Genomic DNA, 23,356 nt, shown 5'->3' with positions numbered 1-23,356 from the left:
TTATGTATCAAATACAAGCATAATAACAATAATATCATAATTCCAATTACAAATTCACATTTAATCATCCGTGAATACACGTGTCTTCTTACTCGCTATAGCGAGAGTCGATGGTCAGAAAGGTGACCGCACGGGTTTTAAGTGCGGACAAATGGTCACATGTCATGAATATTCATGAACGTACGACGAACTAAATTTTATATAACAGTTCATAAAACATTGTATATAGATGTGTCACTTTGATAAATATAATTAGCTTACATAAAGCATACACCAATGAATAGGTGTTAATATAAATGAAATCGTATCAACCAACTACTATGTGCTTTCATTCTCAATATTACAGTGTATGGACAGTTAAAACTAATGATCATGAATGATAAAACATTCTACTCTGTCATAGATTTTCCACGTTCTTTGTCCTCACCAGAATTTAGATGTAGATGTAGAATAAGGGCAATAAGGAAATATTCCAATTATTTTGTGTATGTTAGTTCATCATTGTCTCCTAGTGGTCATATATGGGGATATGCAGTTCCGTTGTATCAACATGACGGTCAGTGTCAGTGTCAGATTCATGGTTCAAATTTGATACTTTGTTTCGCACTAGGACAAACTAAGAGATGCTCATACAGCATTTTCTGTAACTTTGCCTTTTCTGCACGGAGATTCCTAATTTCATATGACTTCTGTGTGTTGTCTGCTTCCAATTCTTGTATTTTCTACAACGATATTTTATCAAGTTAAAAGCTACAAATATGATGATATTTTTAAACTTATAATATCAGCTTTTATATTTGTCTACTAGACCGTCACAAATTGCCGAGAGTCACGAATGTTCAAAATAATCATAACTTAATAATAAAAATACTATTTTAACAGTTTATACAAATATTCACAATTTTGTTATTTTCGATACTTACAGATATTTTAGATCTGTTTAATTACAATTTCATTAACATAAGTTATGAGTAAGTATGATCAAAGGCAAATCTTATATTCCTCAAATACCATTTTGAAGAATCTACTGATATAATCATTAACATAAAATATTCATTATTTTTTAACTATTTGAAGCATCTTTCCAGTTAGCTATGTGTTGTCATTATGTTTGTGTATGTGTTGTTTTGTTTGATTGTACTAGTGTACCTTGAGAGCGCTGACATAGGCAATGCCTGTTGTCGAATGCAATTCAATTTGTTTTAATAAAATACTGTTTATAACAAATCATTAACACCTACCTTGCAAAGAGTTGTTGAATTATTTTTCTTTCTATCTCGGAATCTTTGTGCTGCCTGTCTATTTTGTTCACGACGTTTAACAATTTTATCCCGCTCTTCCTCTGTAAGCTGAAACAAAGAAGAAGAATGACAATTTTTAAATAAAAAAACTCTTTTCGTTACCCGCAAATGGTATACTCTTCTTTGTCGCTTATTCTTTATTCGTTTTTAGAATCTGGATGTGCGCGTACAACATGCTAGATATTTTAATTTAAAAATATGTTTATCTCTTTGTATACTGAAGGAATTTAGTGATGATTCCAACGGTCTTGAAAATTCCATATTTGTTATCGTCAGTCTTCCAATAAATTAAGGCAACAGAAGATAACCAAGACCATAAATAAACAAATAAAACTAATGGAGCAACACACAAAAACTAAACCCGCCTGTCAGTGATCAACTGATAAATTGCGTTCAATGTGTTTTATGAAGTTTAACTATTAATCTCATTAAAATACAAATAATGTGTCCAAGCTGTGTACCACCATCGTACAACACTCCGCCTAACTTTCTCGTTTTGGTAATTATGAATTTTCAGTCTTCAAAATTTTGATGGTTGATATTCATCTCACAAAACCAGTGGATCCCAAAATGGCATTTAAACAGTGGAAATTAGAATGTCGCGTTTTCGGATCTTTATTTAAATCATTTTTTATAACTATTAACCTACCTCATGTTTTGTTTCTTCTTGAAATTCTACTTTCATTTCGTGTTGTCCCTTGGCTAATCGTCTTGACTGTATTGTACATTTCAGCTCTTCCTTTATCAGTGGCGCCATGTCACCAGTTTCCAATGCTAGAAGTGTTGCATCTACCAAACTGGTGCTGCCGTTTGCCATTTTCATAAGTATATTATCTTCCAAATCACATAAGAATTTTCCAGCATTTTATAAAACTGTAACAAAAACATAAATTTCTATACAGTGCTAGCAGATATGATCATGTATTCTTTCTAAAAAAAAATGTTAAAACGCATCTTCTTTATTTGAATATACATAGCTTTAAATTGACAATACAATATATCACTTTTTTCAGTTCATACTGCGTATACTTATTTCATAATTATCAGCCCTTCTAATTACGATTTTAACTCCTTATATACGATTACGACTTTAACTTTTATAAGCGTTCACATTACGTCATGTCTATTAATAATTTTTTGCTTACTCAGGGAAAAAAACCGCATGCGCATATATCTAACTTTTTTTTAAATTGGTATATGTAACCTACATTTTTTAATCTAGAGCCGACACTATGGTTTATTTATAAATCTAAAAGGAAAGGTTACTTTTCAGATACCTTTAGCAAGATTGTAAATCAAGTCAAACGTTTTGATAACGTATTTAGTAAATATTTCAAAATTACGTCATATCTTAATATATTCATTTCTACTTACGCAGCATTTTTCAAGCGTATGCGCGGACCAAATTATGTTTAAAGGGTTAATTGATATACACGTGGAATCCATGTCACGTGTTCGAGATATTAGTTTATGACGCCAAAAAATTTACTTGAATTTTTGCTGATTCTAAATATCAAAACAAAACGGAAGTATCTCAAACGATAATATCGTACAATCATAGATGTAATTACAATGTTCTTCAAATGGTTGTGTCTTTTTTTTTCATATCACCTCAGTAGTCAGTACATCGTTAAGTTTAGAAACTCTCAAGAAGCTAAGGTACTAACTCCTCCAGGGTAAATTGAACTTATAGTGGATCATAGTGTAGATTGTGCATACATCCTTGGTATTTAAATATTTGATTTTAAATTTTGACTCTTTATATAACAATATATAGGGGACAATTCTGTGACGAGTGCCTGTGATAACAACTGTCATATTCCTGATTTGATACAGGTATTTTCTTCAGTAGAAATTAAAATGATGGATAAGTTTTCATCATATTAATATAGCTTACATAACAGGGAGATATTCAGGGTTGCGCAGGTTACTTTTTCGTGTATCTCGCCTAAACTTACTTAAATTAAATCCCTAGTGATAGTAATTAAAGTTTATTTTTTTATATTTATAAAAAAAAGTCGACTTGATCGTCTGAAATACTTTTGGTTAACCTGTGGTAATTTTCTCAGAGGAGGTTAAATCAGAAATTATTTTTGAAGCGTTTCATCTACACATTGTTATTATGACGATGTATGTTGATGATATCATTTAAAATATTAGATTAAGAATTTCTAAATACATATAATGTTTATATTTGGAAATGTCTACGTCATAGTTAAATGTATATTACAATACATGTACATTTGTATGGAACGTTTAATTTAAATAGACCAGGTATAGGGTTCCCCCAAAAAAACGTTTTACTATACATATCTAACTCATACGTGTGATGTGTAATATTTCACAAAATTGTGTAAATATTCATCGATATTCTCAGTCATTTAGCTACTTTTATAATTAGTTATCAAAGGTATCAGGATTTTAATTAAATACGCCAGACGCGCGTTTCGTCTACATAAGACTCATCAGGGACGCTCATATCAAATCATAATTATAATCGATTTCAGAAAGTGTTATAAAATGCATGTTATTGGGACCTAGTGAAGGTTTTATTTATATTTATTTGATATATTGTTTTTGTTAATTGCTAGAAAACCGTGGTGACAGGTATAAGTAACAAAGCGTTTGAGCTCACTTCCGAGTTTTGGTGGATTTTGAAATGCTCAATCTTAAGTTTTATGTGGAAATTGACTTTCCTTTTTTTCTTTTGGCTCAAATGTTGTTTGACTTTTTTGATTCATGATTGAATGTACCAACCTTCTACTATTTTTTTTTAAATTACTGTTCATGCTTTCAATTTTTCTTCTTAATAACCATTGCTTGCATTTGAATAAACCCATTTTGTTTTACCTGTCGTTCATACAAAGTGTGAAATTTGACTGGAAATGTTAATAAAATGCATGATTTCGAGTTTAGTACACACGATATTTGGTTTGGAAAGCCAAGGTTCAAATTTATATTCTAAATGAAATTAGGATATTTGAACATCGGTAAGCTGTTGCCTCTAATTAAAGGCAGTTCACATTGTTCGAGCTATTAATTTTTATCCGCTATGTTCATGTCCGACCGCATGTCTTGCTAATACCTATATACTAGATTATGTTTCAAAGAGATTGTCTTTTCTATTATCAATGTTTTATTGTCCCTTAAGATCGAGCCTCTTTTGGAAAATTGATGTATTGCAAAATAGAAATCAGATAAGAAATTAGTAGGTTTTTTCCAATCTTTGCTGCGAGTCGTGAATAATTGCAGAATATGGAAAAGATACGACAGAGACATTCACTCACAAATAGAAAATAAACTGACAACGCCATTGCAAAAAAGAACAAAAGACAACCACCGGTATATAAACACATAATTGTAGACCAGGGACTACACAGCAACACAAACTCCAAAGTCCAAGGGTGATCTCAGGTGAATCTGATCTCTTATCAGTTTCCTATTATTCTTAATTTTCTTTTTTTCTATTGGCCATAATATTGTCTCGACTAATGATTTTTAATTGACCTTTGTGAATATTATCTACAGGTCTGTATTCCTGGCATCGAAACGGCATTTGGAGATTAGAACAATCAATTTGATTAGTGGCGTATAATATAATCATTCAACAACAAAATGTGCAATTTGCTGTTCATAAACAACTAATCTTCGAAACAAAATCTGATAATCATGTTTAACCCCGCCGCATTGTTGCGCCTGTCCCAAGTCAAGAACCTCTGGCATTAGTTAGTCTTGTTGTTTTTTAATTTTAGTTCATTTAATTGTTTTTGAGTTTAGTATGTCGTCTATTTTCACTGAACTAGTACACAATTGTTTAGGGTCCAATCGGATGACAACCTCCGGGTACAGGATTTTCTCGCTGCGTTTAAGACCAATTGATAGACTTCGGCTCGTATCTTCTTATTGGTCTGGTTGTTGTCTCTTGGACATATTCCCTATTTCCATTCTTAATTCTAATCCTATTGAATTAAGATTGTCTAGCTGAAATTTACTGTTGTAAACTACAAAATCATCTAAAGATTCACTTATCAAACAATAATGATAAAAACATTTTGATGGTAATGAAATTTTATTTCAATAAGTGCACATGTATCAAACGATAACTATTGCATTTCAACAACCAAACATTCACATAATACAAATCAGTATTATAACTGATCAAACTATCAACAGTTTATAAGATTGTATATGATATATGTGTCCCATTAGCTTACATAAAGTATATTTCAATGAATAGGTATTAATATAAATGTAATCTTATCAAGAATGCAACCAATATGTCTTTTGATAGTCATTATTACCGCTAAGTGTATGGACAGTTCACACTAATGATCATGAATGATAAAACATTCTACTCTGTCAGATTTTCGAAGTCCTTTGCCCTTGCCAGAATTCTACAACCAATTTAGTTGTACATGTATATGTAGGATAAGACAGCAAGGACACATTCAAATTATTCTTCTTATGTTAGTTGACAATTGTCTCCTTATGGTCATGTTAGGGTATATGGAATCCCATTGTAGTTTACTGTCAGTGCCAGATTTCATGGCTCAAATTTGATACTTTGTTTTGCACTAGGACAAACTAAGAGATGTTCATATAACATTGTCTGTAACTTTGCCTTTTCTGCACGGAGATTCCTAATTTCATATGATTTCTGTGTGTTGTCTGCTTCCAGTTCTTGTATTTTCTACAATGGAAAACAATTTAGTTGAAAGCTACAAATCTGTGGATATTTTTAAATTCATAATATGTTCTTTTCTATATGTCTAATAGATCGTCACAAATTTCCGAGTTTCACGAATTTTCAAAATTGATTATAAAAATACTATTTCAACAGTTTTTACAAATATTCACAATTTTGTTATTTTCGATACGTACGTATAGATACTTTAGATATGTTTAATTACAATTTCATAATAAAACAAGTTTAAGTTTTATCAAAGGCAAATTTTATATTTTTCAAAGGCAATTTTAAAGAATCTACTGATATAATCATTAACATGAAATATTGATAACTTTTATCGCAGTTAGCCTTCCAGTCAGCTTCATGAGGTAGTTTTGAAAAATAATTCTGTGTTGCCATTTTGTTTGTGTTTTTTTTTTTTTATTGTAATATATTGTACCTTGTTTTACGAAGAGTGCTGACATAGGCAATGCCTGTTGCCCGATGAAATTCAATTTGTTTGAGTAAAATACTGTTTTAAACTAAATAAATCATTAACACCTACCTTGCAAAGTGATGTTGAATTATTTTTCTTTCTATCACGAAATCTTTGAGCTGCCAGTCTATTTTGTTCACGACGTTTAACAATTTTATCTCGCTCTTCCTCTCTAAGCTGAAACAAAGTATTTAAAATTCAATTATCTTTTTTCAAATAATTTTAAAAAAAATCTTCCTTTTAAGTTGCTTCGGTGCCATTAAATCTTTCTGTTCTCACATATGGTATATCCTGTCTGTGTTACTTTTTGTGTATTAGTTATGTTTTGGTTTTTTTTATGCGTCAATGCTAGAATTTTGAATTTAAACATTTTGTTTTCTTTTATTATTAATGGAATTTAGGTATGATTCAGCACCCCTGACCGTTTCCTTAAACTTTGTTTACTACTTGTTTAGAGTATGAACGATCAAGAATGAATTATATTTTCTATTGCTGCAAAGAGTGTCCAGGTCATTTCATGTGCATGCTTAGGTTTATTTTATCAAAGGTTGCTATGATATAAACTCTTTTTCAATAATATTTCAACTTCTTTAGATATTTACAATTAAACCGACCAACACGCTTTCCCAACTTTTGACCAAAAAGTCATCTTGTCAACTGGCTTCAAAAATTACATTTTTTATCGTAAATCTTCTGTAATATATAAATTAAGGCAACAGAAATCTACCAATATTCTAAGATCATAAATCGACAAAGCCGACAAATAGGGTAACAAACAAAAAATAAACCCGACTTTTTAAATTATGGCTACTAAATATCCGATTCCATTACATCTCCTCACCAGTGTTGTTAACGGCTTTACATCTTTTTTTTTGTCAGTGATAAATTGTGTACAATGTGTGTTTTGAAGTTCAACTATCACTCTGATTAAAATAAAGATCCTGTGTCCATGCTCTGCGTACGAGGATCTTACCACACTCCGTTTTAATTTCTGTTTTGATAATTATTGCATCAACCAATTAAATGTCAGCATTTTAATTTTTAAAGGTGGGTATTCCGACAAAACTAGAGGATCCCGAAATATCTTCAAAACAAAAAGAAGAATGGCGCCCGGTTTTCGGATCTTCGTAAGCAAAGCTTGGACACCTGATATGTATCTTAATAAGATTTTTTAACGATCAACTTACCTCATGTTTTGTTTCTTCTGGAAATTCTACTTTCATTTCGTGTTGTCCCTTGGCTAATCGTCTTGACTGTATTGTACATTTTAGCTCTTCCTTTATCAGTGGCGCCATGTCACCGGTTTCCAATGCTAGAAGTGTTGCATCTATCAAATTGTTGCTGCCGTTTGCCATGTTTACAAGTATATTATCTTCCAAATCACATATATAAGAATTATCCAGCATTTTATAAAACTGTAACAAAAACATAAATTTCTATAAAGTACTAGTAGATATGATCATGTATTTATTCTAAAAAAAAATGTTAAAAACGCATTTTCTTTATTTGAATATGACATATATAGCTTTAAATTGCCCAAATTGACAATACTGTATATCACTTGTTTATGTTTATACTGCGTATACTTATTTCATAATTATCAGCCCTTCTTATTACGATTTTAACTCCTTATATACGATTGCGACTTACCTTTTATTAACGTTTCACATTACGTCATGTCTATTTATAAATTTTTGCTTACTCATGGAAAAAAACGCTGCATGCGCATATCTGACTTTTAAAATGATATTGCGCAAATTGGTACATGTAACCTACTTTTTTAATCTAGAGGCGACATGATGGTTTATTTATAAATCTAAAAGGAAAGGTTACTTTTCTGTTTTAACAAGATTGTAAATCAAGCCAAACGTGTTGAAAACGTATTTGGTTTTAAATATTTCAAAATTACGTCATATCTTAATATATTTATTTCCACTTACGCAGCATTTTTCAAGCGTATGCGCAGACCAAAGTATATTTAAAGGATTTAATGGTATACACGTGGAACCCGCATGTCACGTATTCGAGATATTAGTTTATGACGTCAAAACATCTACTTTTGAAATTACTTAGTATATTTGCTGATTCCAAATATCAAAACGGAAGTATCTCAAACGATAATATCGTACACTATTCTTCAAATAGTTGTGTTTTTTCCATATCAGCTCAGTTGTCATTATGTAACAAAGTATTTCTCAAAGTATATATTTAATCATTTTAATTCATGTTTTATAATTAAACTCAAATTACGGAAATGTACACTAGTAATTTGGTAAGTTCGATCGATTGATTGATTGGTTGACGTCCAGTGACAAATATTTCATACATATTCAGGACGAGAACAAGTTAACGATAAATACAATAGGTAGGTTGTGTCATAGTCGAGACATTTGGGATGATGGTCGGGCAAATTTGGACTGCGACTGGAAAATGAGGGTATATTGGATAGGGACAGAAATTTTGCCTTGCAACAGGCCACCTACGGACCCCTCAAAGAGTTGGTGCAATGGTACTTCGCGTGCAAGGAGCGTGGCACTCTCTTTCTACGAGGCATCGGATTTAAGGGCATACGATACAGTTACAGGGAAGGTAATGACGTTGCTAACGTAAAATGTTATTTTCGCGACGTCAAACTCTGACATATCGGGAAAAGATGCATTTTTCGACTGATTTTTATCATTCAAACTGATTTAATTTGAAAACGAGTGCATGGACCCCTATTTTTTAAAACAGCAATTTGTTTCATTTTGCAAGGAGATTATGTGACCCAAATTTTATAAAACTGTAAATAGCGCATTTTTTTTAATTTTGATAAACATGCAGCAAAAAATGACGTTTTTCCTCTATTCATGAACGTTTGATAAATATAGAGTTATTTCGGAATAAAAATTGCATAATTTTTTATGTTTTATTTATAAAATACAGAAATTACCGAATATTTAACAAAAACCATTTTGTGTTTATCTTTTAAAACAAAAAAGTTATGTCTTTCTTTCGAAAAAGAAAATACGGACACAAATCTGAATTTTGAGCAAATATACAAAATTTCGAACTCATTTTACTCATTGATACATCCCGCACAGCCAAACGGACAGCCCACTTCGGCAAGCGTTTTAAAGATGAGTAAATAAAGTTAACATACATTCTTCTGTCGTTTCTGATGAAATAACACCTAATGTTTAATACGTATATATATTACGGAGTTTGTGTATTATGTGCGCATGAGGTTGAGAATCATTATGTGTATTATGTACACGTCCTTCTAATGGTCATATCTTTTTATCTATTTGAAAAGTTTCATAGTTATAAGTATAAAGATGACGACAGACAAATATATGTCCCATCTTTAATGTACCAATACATACATATTATCTCAGCATATTATAGCTCTTAAAGTGTAATACAATTGAAATAAGAAGAAGAAAATTACATTTTTAATGGTAAATTAAGAACCTTGTATTTTGAAATATACACTTACATTGTTTCTTTTGAACATAAGCTTTCATAGGTCTGGATCGTTTGAAATTGCCCCGACTTGTGTAATATGTAATTAAAAATTCAGCATTTATATCAACTTGTGAGGATTCCCAGGGAAAACACCTTTTCTAAAAATAACTTATCGATTGGGACTTATTTTAGAATGTTTGCATGCTGGCCAAAACAGACTATTAAGACTCTAAAAACGGAGTGACCGACGCACGCAAAGTGAGACGAGACAGATCACAATTGCTCACCGCACCAATTCTAGTATTATATAAACAAAATTGAAAATACATTTCCAAATGTAAGCCTCTCAGATAGAAAAATCCAAATTTCATTTGGCTGATATCTGCTGAAGATTCATTATAAACTCCATGACCTACTGAATAAATTTTGAACCTTGAAAATCATGATACAACGACACTTGGTTATATATCTTTATAATCGACCCTGTTTAAAACATGGTCATTCTATTCATACACATTTGAGCTGACCATTTTGAAATTATCTAAATGCAGAACTCTCTGTGTTCTATTTTAACGCTGTGTTTAAATATTGCCGGAATATATATGACTACAAGTGTTTAAATTCTTATAATCTGCACAACACTAGCTGTTTCTAACATGTCTAAAGGGGGCGACAATTTGATTTGTTACGATTCGGGGGGGGACAAGACAGGTTGAGAATAAATATCCTATTACACAAAAAGCAAGAAATTTTTTTTGGAACTAAAGGGAAAATAAATTTTCGCTCAAAAGTGAATAAACCCAGACAAAAAAAATTAAAAGCATATAACAACAGATAAAAATAAAAAGTCAGTCCGCAAGAAATCGCTATGCCTCCCCAAAAATATCAAATGGTCGTCCCATCCAATTTCAATAAATCTGTTTGTTAGTATACATGTATGGGTCATGTATATTTATGGAAGTAAACGCATTTTTATTTTATTAAATTTCGTAGACGCCAAAACTATAGAAAGCAAAATTATTTGTTAGAAAACGAACAAAATGTCTGTTGGTTGTGATTTTTTTATAGTGTAATTGATGCAAGTGCTCTCCTTGTAAAAGTATTTCATACATGCATGATCATGAAGGCTATGGGCAATATGATTAGCTGGTACTACAGCATAGCTATTTATTTTTTGCAGTGTTTTTAGGAAATGTTGACTGGTGTTTTCCGTTGTTTTGTTTTTCGCCATGCTTTTGTCTGTTTCTCTTCGTCTTAAGATTCATCTATTGACATCTCTCCAGTCTGTTTTTCGAGTGTGACTTTTTATTGTTTTTTATGCTAGAGAATTGGAAGAAAAAAATGTCAACTAAATAAGACTTAAAAGATCGGATTTTAATAGTTTTTTCACTGCATATTAAAAAAATTATACTGGATAGCATATATATAAACTGATGAATTATCTATTTACGCAGAATTTTTGAAGTTAGTCAAATTAAAATAAATTGATAAAAGCCATTCAACTCAGCAAAAAACAGTCAAATTATACGCTCAGTCAATCAGACTTTTTTTTTAATAAATGTTTTACAGTGTATTGAATGATCGTGTGTCTCATTATGCAAAATATTTGACTTTACACAAAAAAATAAAACTATCCATCAGATTTCACTGGACAAGGATGTGAAATATACTATAGGTAACTGTATGGATATCAACACAAACAATCCCCAGAATGCATAGTAAGCTATTAAAGTCCCAAACATGGAAATTTTTAATTATTCCAAAGGACGACGTCAAGGGGTTTTCTAACGACCTTGACTACACATGAAGTTCTTGCACGGTCGGGCAAGTAAGGAGAAACCCAACGGCGTAATTTAGACTAAAAGTTTACTTACTTAAACAATAATTTACATAAACTTTGACCATGTTTAATTTGGATTGTTAATTGTTTTCTTTCCAACGAAAATAATGAGGCTAGACAAAGGTGTAGTCTAAGGTAGAATGACAAATGCGGCTTTTAATTCAAAAGGAAAAAAGGCAATGTTAAAAGACAAAAAAAAAATCGTAATTTGATAGTGGGGGTCTATCTAATTTATGCTGGAATTCACGAATTTCTTTACTTTCGATTTTTCCATATGATTTTTGAAAAATCTTACAACTCAATACGTTATCATAAAAATAGAAATGAAATATTCGACTTTCATTTGCACTTTTGGGAAAACGGAGTCTAAATTCCCACTGTTTGATGAGTTTAATCTCTCCTGAATATGTATGCAACAGTTGCACCTGGAGTTAGCCGGAAAACAAAATATATATAATTTATAAATATACTTATTAAACTTACATTTGTAAAATAAGTAAAACACCTGGTGCTATAAGAGGGCAATTTGACTGATTTTTATACGACCGCAAAAATTTAAATTTTTCGTCGTATATATATTGCTATCACGTTGGCGTCGTCGTTTCGTCGTCGTCGTCCGAATACTTTTAGTTTTCGCACTCTAACTTTAGTAAAAGTGAATAGAAAGCGGTGAAATTTTGACACAAGGTTTATGACCAGAAAAGGAAGGTTAGGATTGATTTTGGGAGTTTTGGTCCCAACATTTTAGGAATTAGGGGCCAAAACGGGCCCAAATAAGCATTTTCTTGGTTTTCGCACTATAACTTTAGTTTAAGTGAATAGAAATCTATGAAATTTTGACACAAGGTTTATGACCACAAAAGGAAGATTGGGATAGATTTTGGGAGTTGAGGTCCCAACAGTTTAGGAATAAGGGGCCAAAATAAGCATTATTCTTGGTTTTCGCACCATAACTTAAGTATAAGTAAATAGAAATATATGAAATTTAAACACAAGGTTTATGACCATAAAAGGAAGGTTGGGTTTGAGTTTTGGTCCCAACAGTTTAGGAATAAGGGGCCCAAAGGGTCCAAAATTGAACTTTATTTGATTTCATCAAAAATTGAATAATTGGGGTTCTTTGATATGCTAAATCTAACTGTGTATGTAGATTCTTAATTTTTTGTCCTGTTTTCAAATTGGTCTACATTAAGGTCCAAAGGGTCCAAAATTAAACTTAGTTTGATTTTAACAAAAATTGAATCCTTGGGGTTCTTTAATATGTTGAATCTAAAAATGTACTTAAATTTTTGATTATTGGCCCAGTTTTCAAGTTGGTCAAATTCGGGGTCCAAAATTAAACTTTGTTTGATTTCATCAAAAATTGAATAATTGGGGTTATTTGATATGCCAAATCTAACTGTGTATGTAGATTCTTAATTTTTGGTCCCGTTTTCAAATTGGTCTACATTAAAGTCCAAAGGGTCCAAAATTAAACTAAATTTGATTTTAACAAAAATTGAATTCTTCGGCTTTTTTGACATGCTGAATCTAAACATGTACTTAGATTTTTGTTTATGGGCCCAGTTTTCAAGTTGGTTCAAATCAGGATCCAAAATTATTATATTAAGTATTGTGCAATAGCAAGCAATTTTCAATTGCACAGTATTCAGCAATAGCAAGAAATCTTCAATTGCACAGTATTGTGCAATAGCAAGAAATTTTCAATTGCTCAGTATTGCGCAATAACAACAAATCTTCAATTGCACAGTATTGTGCAATAGCAAATATTTTCAATTGCACAGTATTGCGCAATAGCCAGAAATATCTAATTGCACAATATTGTGCAATAGCAAGAAATTTTCAATTGATTGGAGTTATCTTTCTTTTTTCAGAATAGTAGTTGAGTCAACTTAAATCATTGTTTTATACAATATACAATGTATATTCACTTTTACTACCAACTGATAAATTAAAACAATTTTTACCATTCAGTGATAACAAGCACCTTTTAGATTCGAGAACACAATTATTTCGTAGTGCATTTCTTTTAGAACATAAATGAAAATAAAAAAAATCCCACCTGCGCTTTCTCAAAGAAACTTTTACAGTGTGTTGTACTACTTTTGGGACAAATTATATCAAAATTATAGAAAACTTCATCGGCTTTAACTCAAAATATGGACAATTTTATGTTTAGGGCGTCTTGAAATCTTTTGACAGCTTCCGAAGTGCTAATTTTCAACCTTTTTTCAGCTGGACCAAATCACTACTTTCCTTTAAAATTCTGGACCCAATTTTTTTTACAATGTAATTTCACCTCCCTACTTGCAATTTGAGGCATTAAACATTGAGAAATAAATTTGGAAGGGGTATAAAAATTAATGGCAAGTAACCCACTGTCAACACTAGGGACTATAAAATCAAGGGACGACAATTGTGGTCTCGGACCTAGTTACATTTTAGTATTTTATGATGGATTTAAATGAGTAGTTATTGTTGCAAACTCCATTAGAAATTTGACTTGAGATCAGTTTTGGAAAAAGGGAAAGGGGGATGTGAAAAAAAAGGGGGGGGGGTTTCTCATTTCAGATTTCATAAATAAAAAGAAAATTTCTTCAAACATTTTTTTGAGAGGATTAATATTCAACAGCATAGTGAATTGCTCAAAGGCAAAAAAAAATTAAGTTCATTAGACCACATTCATTCTGTGTCAGAAACCTATGCTGTGTCAACTATTTAATCACAATCCAAATTTAGAGCTGTATCCAGCTTGAATGTTGTGTCCATAATTGCCCCAACCGTTCAGGGTTCAACCTCTGCGGTCGTATAAAGCTACGCCCTGCGGAGCATCTGGTTTAAATCTAATATTAAACGAAATATGTGTTAACTTTTTAAATTATGTCATTTTTTGTAAGAAAAAGATCGAAAAAATGTTTTCAATCACGAGAAAGACACTGACCTCCTGATGATAGTCACCAAGGACAGGTCACGTCCTCATCGGAGACAGATCTACGAACCAAAGAAATTAACTAGCAACTTTTCTTCTTCTACGTGCAACATTGCAGGAGTCTGGATCCACATCAAAGAGACAATAAACAGCTGCTAAAAAATCTGAAGCAGTCTCGGGCTAGATTTCCCATTCTGTCCTGGACATAGAAAATATTTCTATGTGTGTTTTCTTTAAACGATGAAGTAAATCATAAACTATTGGTTTAAATTCTGTCCCAAATCAGGAACCTGATGTTCAGTAGTTTATAAGTATTTCTTCGTTTTGTGTTATGTTGACTAGACCGTTGTTTTTTCTGTTTGAAAGGTTTTACACTAGTCATCTTTGGGGCCCTTTATAGCTTGCTGTTCGAGGTGAGCCATGACTCCGTGTCGAAGACCGTACTTTGACCTATAATCATTAACTTTTGATTTTTCTACTCTTTATACTACACTTCCACACTATCTTATTAAACAAAAGTTTTCCTATTTAATTAAATGGTCGTTTGGTAAAGCTGAATGCAAATAATTTTTATATTTGCTGCAACTCATTTAAAGCCTTCTTCTCTGATGAGAAAGGTAAATATGCTAGATATACTTACTGGAGGTGTGATGAGATGATTGAAGCTGTTAATTTTCTCCTTGATAATATTTATGTACGTTTCGGCAACAAAGTTTATCGACAGATTGTATGTATCCCCATGGGCACTAATTGTGCCACTTTAATAGCAGACTTGTTTTTGTACTGTTACGAATCACAGTTTATGACTAAACTCAGTAAACCCGTCGAAATTGCATTTAATGGATTAATTCAACAACACTTACCGTTATCTTGATGATATTTTTTCGTTAAATAATCAAGAATTTTCTCAATATACTGCTGAAATTTACCCCAAGAAACTTACTTTAAATAAATCAAATTTGTTCGGTTATAATTGTCCTTTCCTGGATTTAGATATTTCGGTTTTAAACGGGAAACTCCACACTAAAATTTACGACAAAAGAGACGATTTTTCGTTCCCTATTGTTAATTTTCCATTTTTAGATGGTGATGTTCCTTTGGCACCATCTTACGTTGTTTATATTTCACAGCTCGTTCGCTGTGCCCGTGTCTGATGTGACGTTTTTTTTATTTTAACGAAAGCAATCTATGTATTACTGGTAAATTATTAAACCAGGGATATCGTTACCATAAATTACTTTAAACCTAAATTTTTCCATAGATATAAAGATTTGGTTTTGAAGTTTGGTTGTACCTTGTAAAACTTATTTCAAACGGGATAGCACATCCTCATTTTTACGGAAATGTTGTTAAACGTGCCCGGAAATTTAGAAATGATCCTTGTAAATTTGTCGCTCCTTTAAATAAACTTATTCTAAAAGGTTACCTATTCAACACTGTAATGAGATCATTGAATATTGTTTTTATTGGTATAAATATTGATTTTGTTATCAGTAAATTAAAAGCTAACTAAATATTACTAGTATGTTATATACATATACATATTCATGGATCTACAATCTGTCGATACCTGTAACTTGGCATTGCACAAGGTCATGTTTTTCTCTGGCTGTTTATGACGTCTTTACACTAAATCCATTGGATGTTGGATGCGTACGGATTGATAGTTTAGTCTTAGATACATGATATTTTTATTAGTTGTAAGTGGCTTTGAACTAGCTGTCAGATGACTGCGAGTACTCTCAGTTCTGTTCATTGTGTCTTTTTGTGTCGGGATTTATAAGTACCCGCCCACGTCCACTTGTATTTTTGTCCATCTGATGAGTTAAGCCTTTTTCAACTGATTTTTATAGTTCGTTCTTATGTTGTACTGTTATACCACTGTCCTAGGTTAAGGGAGGGTTGGGATCCCGCTAACATGTTTAACCCCGCCACATTATTTATGTATGTGCCTGTCCAAAGTCAGGAGCTTGTAATTCAGTGGTTGTCGTGTGCTTATGTGTTACATATTTGTTTTTCGTTCATTTTTTTATATAAATAAGGTCGTTAGTTTTCTCGTTTGAATTGTTTTACATTTTCTTATCGGGGCCTTTTATAGCTGACTATGCGATATGGGCTTTGCTCATTGTTGAAGGAAGTACGGTGACCTATAGTTGTTAATGCCGGTGTCATTTTGGTCTCTTGTGGACAGTTGTTTCATTGGCAATCATACCACATCTTCTTTTTTATATTCTACAAATTGTGACTTGGATGGAGAGTTGTTTCATTGGCATTCTTACCACATCTTCTTATATCTATGTGATAAATGGAGTTGTGCATGGCTTTATCCTTATTCTTGTTTTTGTGAGAAAAGGAATAGATTTTTGTCAATTTGAATTATTTTTTTATTGATAATGGAAAGTAAATGCAAGTACAAACAAACAATTAACTATAATGTTTGTTGTTATGAATGACAACTCTCATGCCAAAATACTTATGTTGGCCCCCGGCACGTGCTCAATATTTGCGAGTCACAAATATGTGTTAAAATATGCTTATATGTTCTAACATTTGAAAGTTAAATATTGTTCGAATTTGCATATAAATATCATTTATCCTTAGCTCTTAACCGTAGCTCAGAAATCTAATTTTATAGATCTTTTAAAATATTATTCAAAATATATGCCTCCTCCTTTTGAAAAATGTCATCCTGTTTTTTACGTCTCAAAAACTTATTGTCGTGTGCTGAATTGATCTTCTTCCAATCTTCGCGATTTGTTCTTCTTTCAATCAATCTTTACTTTTCCGCGCGATGGACAGTAGCTGGTGTTTTCGTTCTTTCGTTCTTTCCCTCCATTCAATAATTTGATTGCTTTCTTGGAAGCTTCTTATGTTTGAAAAACAGGAAAACTTAATTATTCATGCAAATATTGTTCGGAATAGATTATATAGACCGTATAAATGGTTGGATTTCGGTACTTTGATATATCTGCCTGAAAGGTTCTGATTATTTATAAACAAACTGACTAATGCGTGTGTAATTAACCGATATTACAACGGTTGCGGTCCATTAATTTAAAAATGTAAAAAGGCAATTAAAAGAAGGACCTTAATCTTTATTTTCTGTATTTATAATAGACGTGTTAGGAAAGTCGATACTACTGTTGGTGCTCGTGTTGGATGGAAGATAAATACAATAAGATTTAGGGGTCATCTCCAAAATTATAAATACTCTATTTTGTATTACCTGTATGGCCACTGAAATACGTTATTTATAGTGTGCAATACATGACCGATCGGGCATTGTTAAGAACCAAAATTAATTTTCAAATGTGATAATTAAAATAAATTACGTGGTACATTTGTAAATTAAGGATACACATGAAAAAGACGGGATGTTTTTGTTTTATTTTCAGAATCAACAAAATTCCTTCAAAAAAAAATTTGATAAGGGTTTTGGCCCGCTTGATCTCTCAATGGAAGCAAACTACTAGTATCGTTTTGCTTCATTCTGGTACGATTTAAAAAAATAATAAAAAAAAAAAAAAAATCTTTTGGAAAACACAAATCCCCTTTTCACAATATGAACGCTCGATGATTTATTTTATAATAATAACTAATAACTTTTAGCATTGTATGATTGGGTAGCATTTGCATTGTTTAATGTCTCCCGAAAAGTCCACCAAACAATTCAACTGTTTGTTTTAGTTCGTTCCTTTGCTGTTCCCATAAGATCACAAACGACTCTGACTGTCTCTAGACGTCTTATTGCGTCAAATAATTCCAACTGTGACCTTGACCTTTGTCTTCAAAAATTAATAGGATTCTAGATTTTCATAAGGACTAAAAATGAATCAAGTACGGTCAAATTCCTAGAACGATGTTAAATATAGAGTGTCAACAAGTGTGTTACGGACGGAAAGGCGGACCAAGGGTAAAGAAACCCTCGAATTTTGTAGGCGAGAGAATAAACTTGAACCCATTGGAATCGGAAATGCAGACAGATGTTATTTTACACGAAGACAATGGGGTTCAAATCGTCAAAATTCAACTAAAGCAAAGTTTGTTTGTATCGTTCTTTAAATGTCGTTTTAACTTTTTGTTTCTAAAATCAGAATTATCAGAAAAGCTTATAACGATCTTTCCAAAGACGTATGCTTATGATATAGAATCAAAAATCGTGGACACCTTTTTATAGTCTTATAACAGATGAGGAGTGTGTGTGTGTGGGGGGGGGGGGGGGGGGTATTTATTTTTGTGTTTATTTGTTTTGTGTTGTACTTATTTTTATTTGCTGTATACTACCAGTGTGCGCATTCAAAATCTAACTTCAATTACTGAATAAGAGGCTGATGGTGTGTGACCGGTTCATACATAATATTGCGGGGTTAAATATGTTCGTAAGAGCTCTTGACGAAACCCTTTTCTAACATCGGACAGTCGTGTAATTGTAACAGTAATTCATAAGTACATACTATGCAAATCGATTGAAAATGGCATGACTCATTATATCGGCAGGAATCGTTAGAAGAAATAACATAAAGACAATAGACACAAAGTACCAATATCAAAGTACTTGCAGTTACTGAAAGCTAAAAGTATTAATAAAATAACAAAGGCTTACAAGATGTTTAAAAAAGATAAATTATTCACAAAACTAATATTAATTTGTCTAAAAATGTATTTATTGAATCTTTTCTGGTTCTTTAACAAATAATTTGATCTTCTCCTGCGTACTCTAATAAATACAATTGTTACAGATTTGTCTCAGCGGTATCAAACACGCCCAAACAGGTAACAAAAATGTTCAGTTTTTGTACTCATTGAGAAGGTCCCCAATCATATTGTATATTTCTTCCGACCAACACGAGCGCCAGCAGTAGTATCGACTTTCCTAACACGTCTAATGCAATATACACCTTTTAGGTATCGATCCAGGTGTCTCATCTTTTAAACTATACAATACGGTCAATATTCAGGTTTCTCGCAAAAAAAATGGAATTGTGTCATATCCATATAAGGTGCCCGGGACTAAATATCCATATCTGGTGGTATCTGTTAAATGTCCATATATAGTGTTCAAGTCTACCGTTCAAATCTACCGCGAGCTTTATATATTATCTCATATACTAATACACGTACCCTTTAATGTCCAAATATGGTGTTTTTGGACTAATCAGCACATAATGTAATTCCTAAAGAAAAACAACAACCCATAGCAAAGACATGTGTATATCAACAAAGAAATGACTCAAGAAAAAAATAATAAAAAGTCTACCATTGCTTATATGATTTTCATGCCGTACAAAAAATATTTTATTTTTATATATAAGTATGTCCGTTTGCATGAAGCAGAAAAATAAAAATGCCAGAGCTAGCAAGATGGACAAACTTGTAAATATTACTGATTAAGACGAATATTTTATTATAGCAAAGAAAAACAGTAAAATGCGCCATATTCCAAGTTTACGAATTGTTCATAGCGTAAACGGTACCAAATACATGGAGCACGCATATTGAATAGTCCAGGGGCAGATTGGGGTTTCTTTAAAAAAAAAAGGGGGGGCGCAATTGCATAAAACTGAATATACTCGAGGCTAAAATATTTTTTAAAGGTTTTAGCACAAAAAAACCCCAACATTTTGCGACCAAAGGAAGGCCTTCCACCCTCTGTGTCAATTCTGCATCGGTCCACCATTACCGTCTGATCAACGAAAATTTTTTTTTTTACATTGCAACTTTAACGAACGGTCAATTGCATCTTCGCCTGTATGCACGTTCTTTTTCTACATGAAATTTGCGACTCGCTAAAAGTGCATATAATATTTTGTGTCGCGAATTTTGCTGATGTTTTTCATATGAAATTTATATGGTCAACTCCATTTTTCGCATATAAGGTCCAAGTTTGACGATTGGATTCATCCCAACGTTAAAGTGAGGTCATCCCAAGGTTGAACCCTGCATGCTTGTCGAGATATCGTCATCGGCCGTATCTTGGCTGGAGTGTCTCAAAGTGAGTAGAACTGAAAATAATAACCAGACGACAATTTCGCGTCTCTGGAATAAATACAGACAGACTGCATGATCTAAGGACCGCCAGAGGAGTGGAAGACCTCGCATAAGGACTCCTGGACATGGTCGTTACATCCGGGTATTTCATCTTCGGAACCATTGCCGCAACAGCCACTGCAGTTGGGATACCAGGATGGAAAAGAATCAGCTTACAAACAGTTCACAATAAGATATCATCACTTGACAAAAAAAGTATTTTTTTTTGTAAAGCGTATAAAAACTGAAAATAAACAAATGAAATATTTGACATACCCTAATCTTGATTCAAGAAAACTTAATATGCAATTTTAGAATTATTCATCATTCCCTTGCTATTAAAACTGGAAGATATAGCCCATGCCCTCAAATACTTTGTTATGAGTTCAAAGTTACGGATAATGAATCCCATTTCTTTTATGATGTAATATAAATATAATGAATTAAAACAAATAAAAAAGAAGATGTGGTATGATGGCCAATGAGACAACTGACAAATGAGACCAAATGACACAAAAATTAACAACTACAGGTCACGGTACAGCCTTCAACAATGAGAAAAGTCAATACCGCATAGTCAGCTATAAAATGCCCCGAAAGTTTTGAATAAAGATCTTAGTGTTAAGATTTTTTGATCATACCACATCTTCTTTTTTATATCATCTCATCAGATGGATACAAATAGAAATACATATAACAAAATCACAAATTGGGCGCAATGTGCAGTTTGCGACATCCATATCTATTTACTGAAAAATCCTTATATACATGTAATTGTATATGCCTTTGACCCTCTTTAGTTAGGGTGTAATTTGTGCTTCATAAAGTTTTAATAATTAATAGCCCCAGATATTACGAAATAGTTTATCAAAATATGTTTAAACATGAATTTTTTGAAAATTTTAAGTTGATTTTGAAATGATTTACAATTTAGTAGCTTATTGTCCAAAATAGTAAAATCATATCCAATATGTAAAATTACAACAGATTGTGTAATCCGCGTATCAACAACGAAATCACCTATAGTTATAAATAACCAGTTTATTTATAAGTAAAATTCTGTATATAAATAGAACAAATCCCATTGGACAAATATACAGGTATAGTATAAAAGATTATAAACACTCTATGATTAATATCGCCGACCGTGCAAGGGCTGTATAGCCAGTCAAGGTCGTTAAAAACTTCCATATATATGATTAATATCAACCGACCGTGCAAGCCTGTATAGCCAGTCAATTTTAAGGTCGTTAAAAGCTTCCATTTGTTGTTGTGATTAATATTTTCTGATACAACTATAACACAGTGTTATAGTAGTCTCAGATATTTTACAGGAAAATTGACCATTTTCATAAAACTTACGAATTACACGATGTTTATATGAAAGACAGCCATTTCACATAGTAATGTGTATTCTACATTTTCAATTCAGCCTGCATTAATTATCATTTTAAAGTGATATTCATCCAAATGTAAGATACTAAAATGTGTGTTGGGGGGGGGGGGGGGGGGGGTCAATATTTCAGAAACTGAACTAGTTTCATTCTACCCATGTACCTGTCCATGTGAATGTCCTAATAACTACGGAAACTAGTCATTGATATGAATACAGTCACGGACAGATTGGAGGGAAGAACGTCTGTCACAGTACCTTTGAGCTATAAAATAAAAGATTATAGTTATACCAAAAGTAAAATATAGATCACCTCCAATGTAACTCAAAGTGTTAACGATACAGTCTCTAGTATATCATCAATATTATACAATGCTGCTTTTTTAAGTAATACTAATAAGACCCCTGGTAAAACCAAGAGAAGTAAACGAAGAAAAATAAAAAAAAGCCATATTATGATAATGAATGTGAATCTAAATATAGGTCCCTAAAGAGTCTGACTAGAAAATTATGTACTGAGCCCTGGAATGACAGTCTTAGACACAAAGTATTATATAATAAAAAGGAACTAAATAAACTTATAAGGAAAAAATATAGACAATTTAGACATAAAATGATAAAACAGATTATAGATTCAAATAACAGCTGTCCAAATGATTTTTGGAATACAGTTAAGAAACTAAAAAAGGAGAACTTCAAGGATCCTAGTTCTAACATACAACCTAAAGAATGGTTTAAATATTTTAATAAATTAATGAATACTGATTATGATAAAAATGTTTGTAATGATAAGAAAGAGTATACTACTTTTAAAGATTGTAACACATGTACTAAGATGTTAAATAGTTTCATTACAACTGAGGAGGTGGTTATTGCAGCAAAATCTTTAAAGAATAATAAAGCAAGTGGTTCAGATTGTATTAAAAATGAAATGTTACAAATATCTTGTTATATGAATATTGATGTTTATGTAAAATTGTTTAATCTTATACTTAAGTCTGGTATCTACCCAACTTTATGGAGAAAAAATTTTATTAAGCCCATTTTCAAGGGTGGGTGTTTTAATGATCCATCTAATTACCGAGGTATAGCCCTTTCAAGTTGTTTAGGAAAATTTTTTCTAAAAGTTTTACATAACAGATTAGAAAAGTATCTTGAAGGAAATGAACTTATTTGTCGTGAGCAAATTGGATTCAGAAAGGGAAGTCGAACAAGTGACCATATTTTAACTCTAAAAACTATAATTGATAAAGCATT

At 31.9% G+C, this 23,356-nt stretch overlaps 2 protein-coding genes across 2 annotated transcripts; both read right to left on the bottom strand.

Moving 5' to 3' along the window:
• Positions 1-575: 575 nt before the first annotated feature.
• Positions 576-2,893, bottom strand: LOC143069839 (uncharacterized). The gene is made up of 3 exons (XM_076244643.1): positions 1,951-2,893; positions 1,242-1,349; positions 576-722 (listed from the first exon to the last, which is right to left on the bottom strand). The coding sequence occupies exons 1-3, from the start codon at positions 2,122-2,124 to the stop codon at positions 576-578; spliced, it is 429 nt and encodes a 142-aa protein (XP_076100758.1). The 5' UTR covers positions 2,125-2,893.
• A 2,469-nt stretch (positions 2,894-5,362) lies between these two features.
• On the bottom strand, positions 5,363-10,015 carry LOC143069642 (uncharacterized). Its single transcript, XM_076244386.1, has 4 exons — positions 9,942-10,015; positions 7,651-7,878; positions 6,533-6,640; positions 5,363-5,991 (listed from the first exon to the last, which is right to left on the bottom strand). Exons 1-4 carry the CDS (start codon positions 9,957-9,959, stop codon positions 5,845-5,847), a joined length of 501 nt encoding a protein of 166 aa, XP_076100501.1. The 5' UTR covers positions 9,960-10,015; the 3' UTR covers positions 5,363-5,844.
• Between the last annotated feature and the right edge of the window lie 13,341 nt (positions 10,016-23,356).

The sequence above is a fragment of the Mytilus galloprovincialis genome, chromosome 3 (assembly GCF_965363235.1).
Source record: "Mytilus galloprovincialis chromosome 3, xbMytGall1.hap1.1, whole genome shotgun sequence".
In the NCBI taxonomy this organism is placed as follows: Eukaryota; Metazoa; Mollusca; class Bivalvia; order Mytilida; family Mytilidae; genus Mytilus; species Mytilus galloprovincialis.
This window is presented reverse-complemented; position numbering and strand designations above follow the sequence as displayed.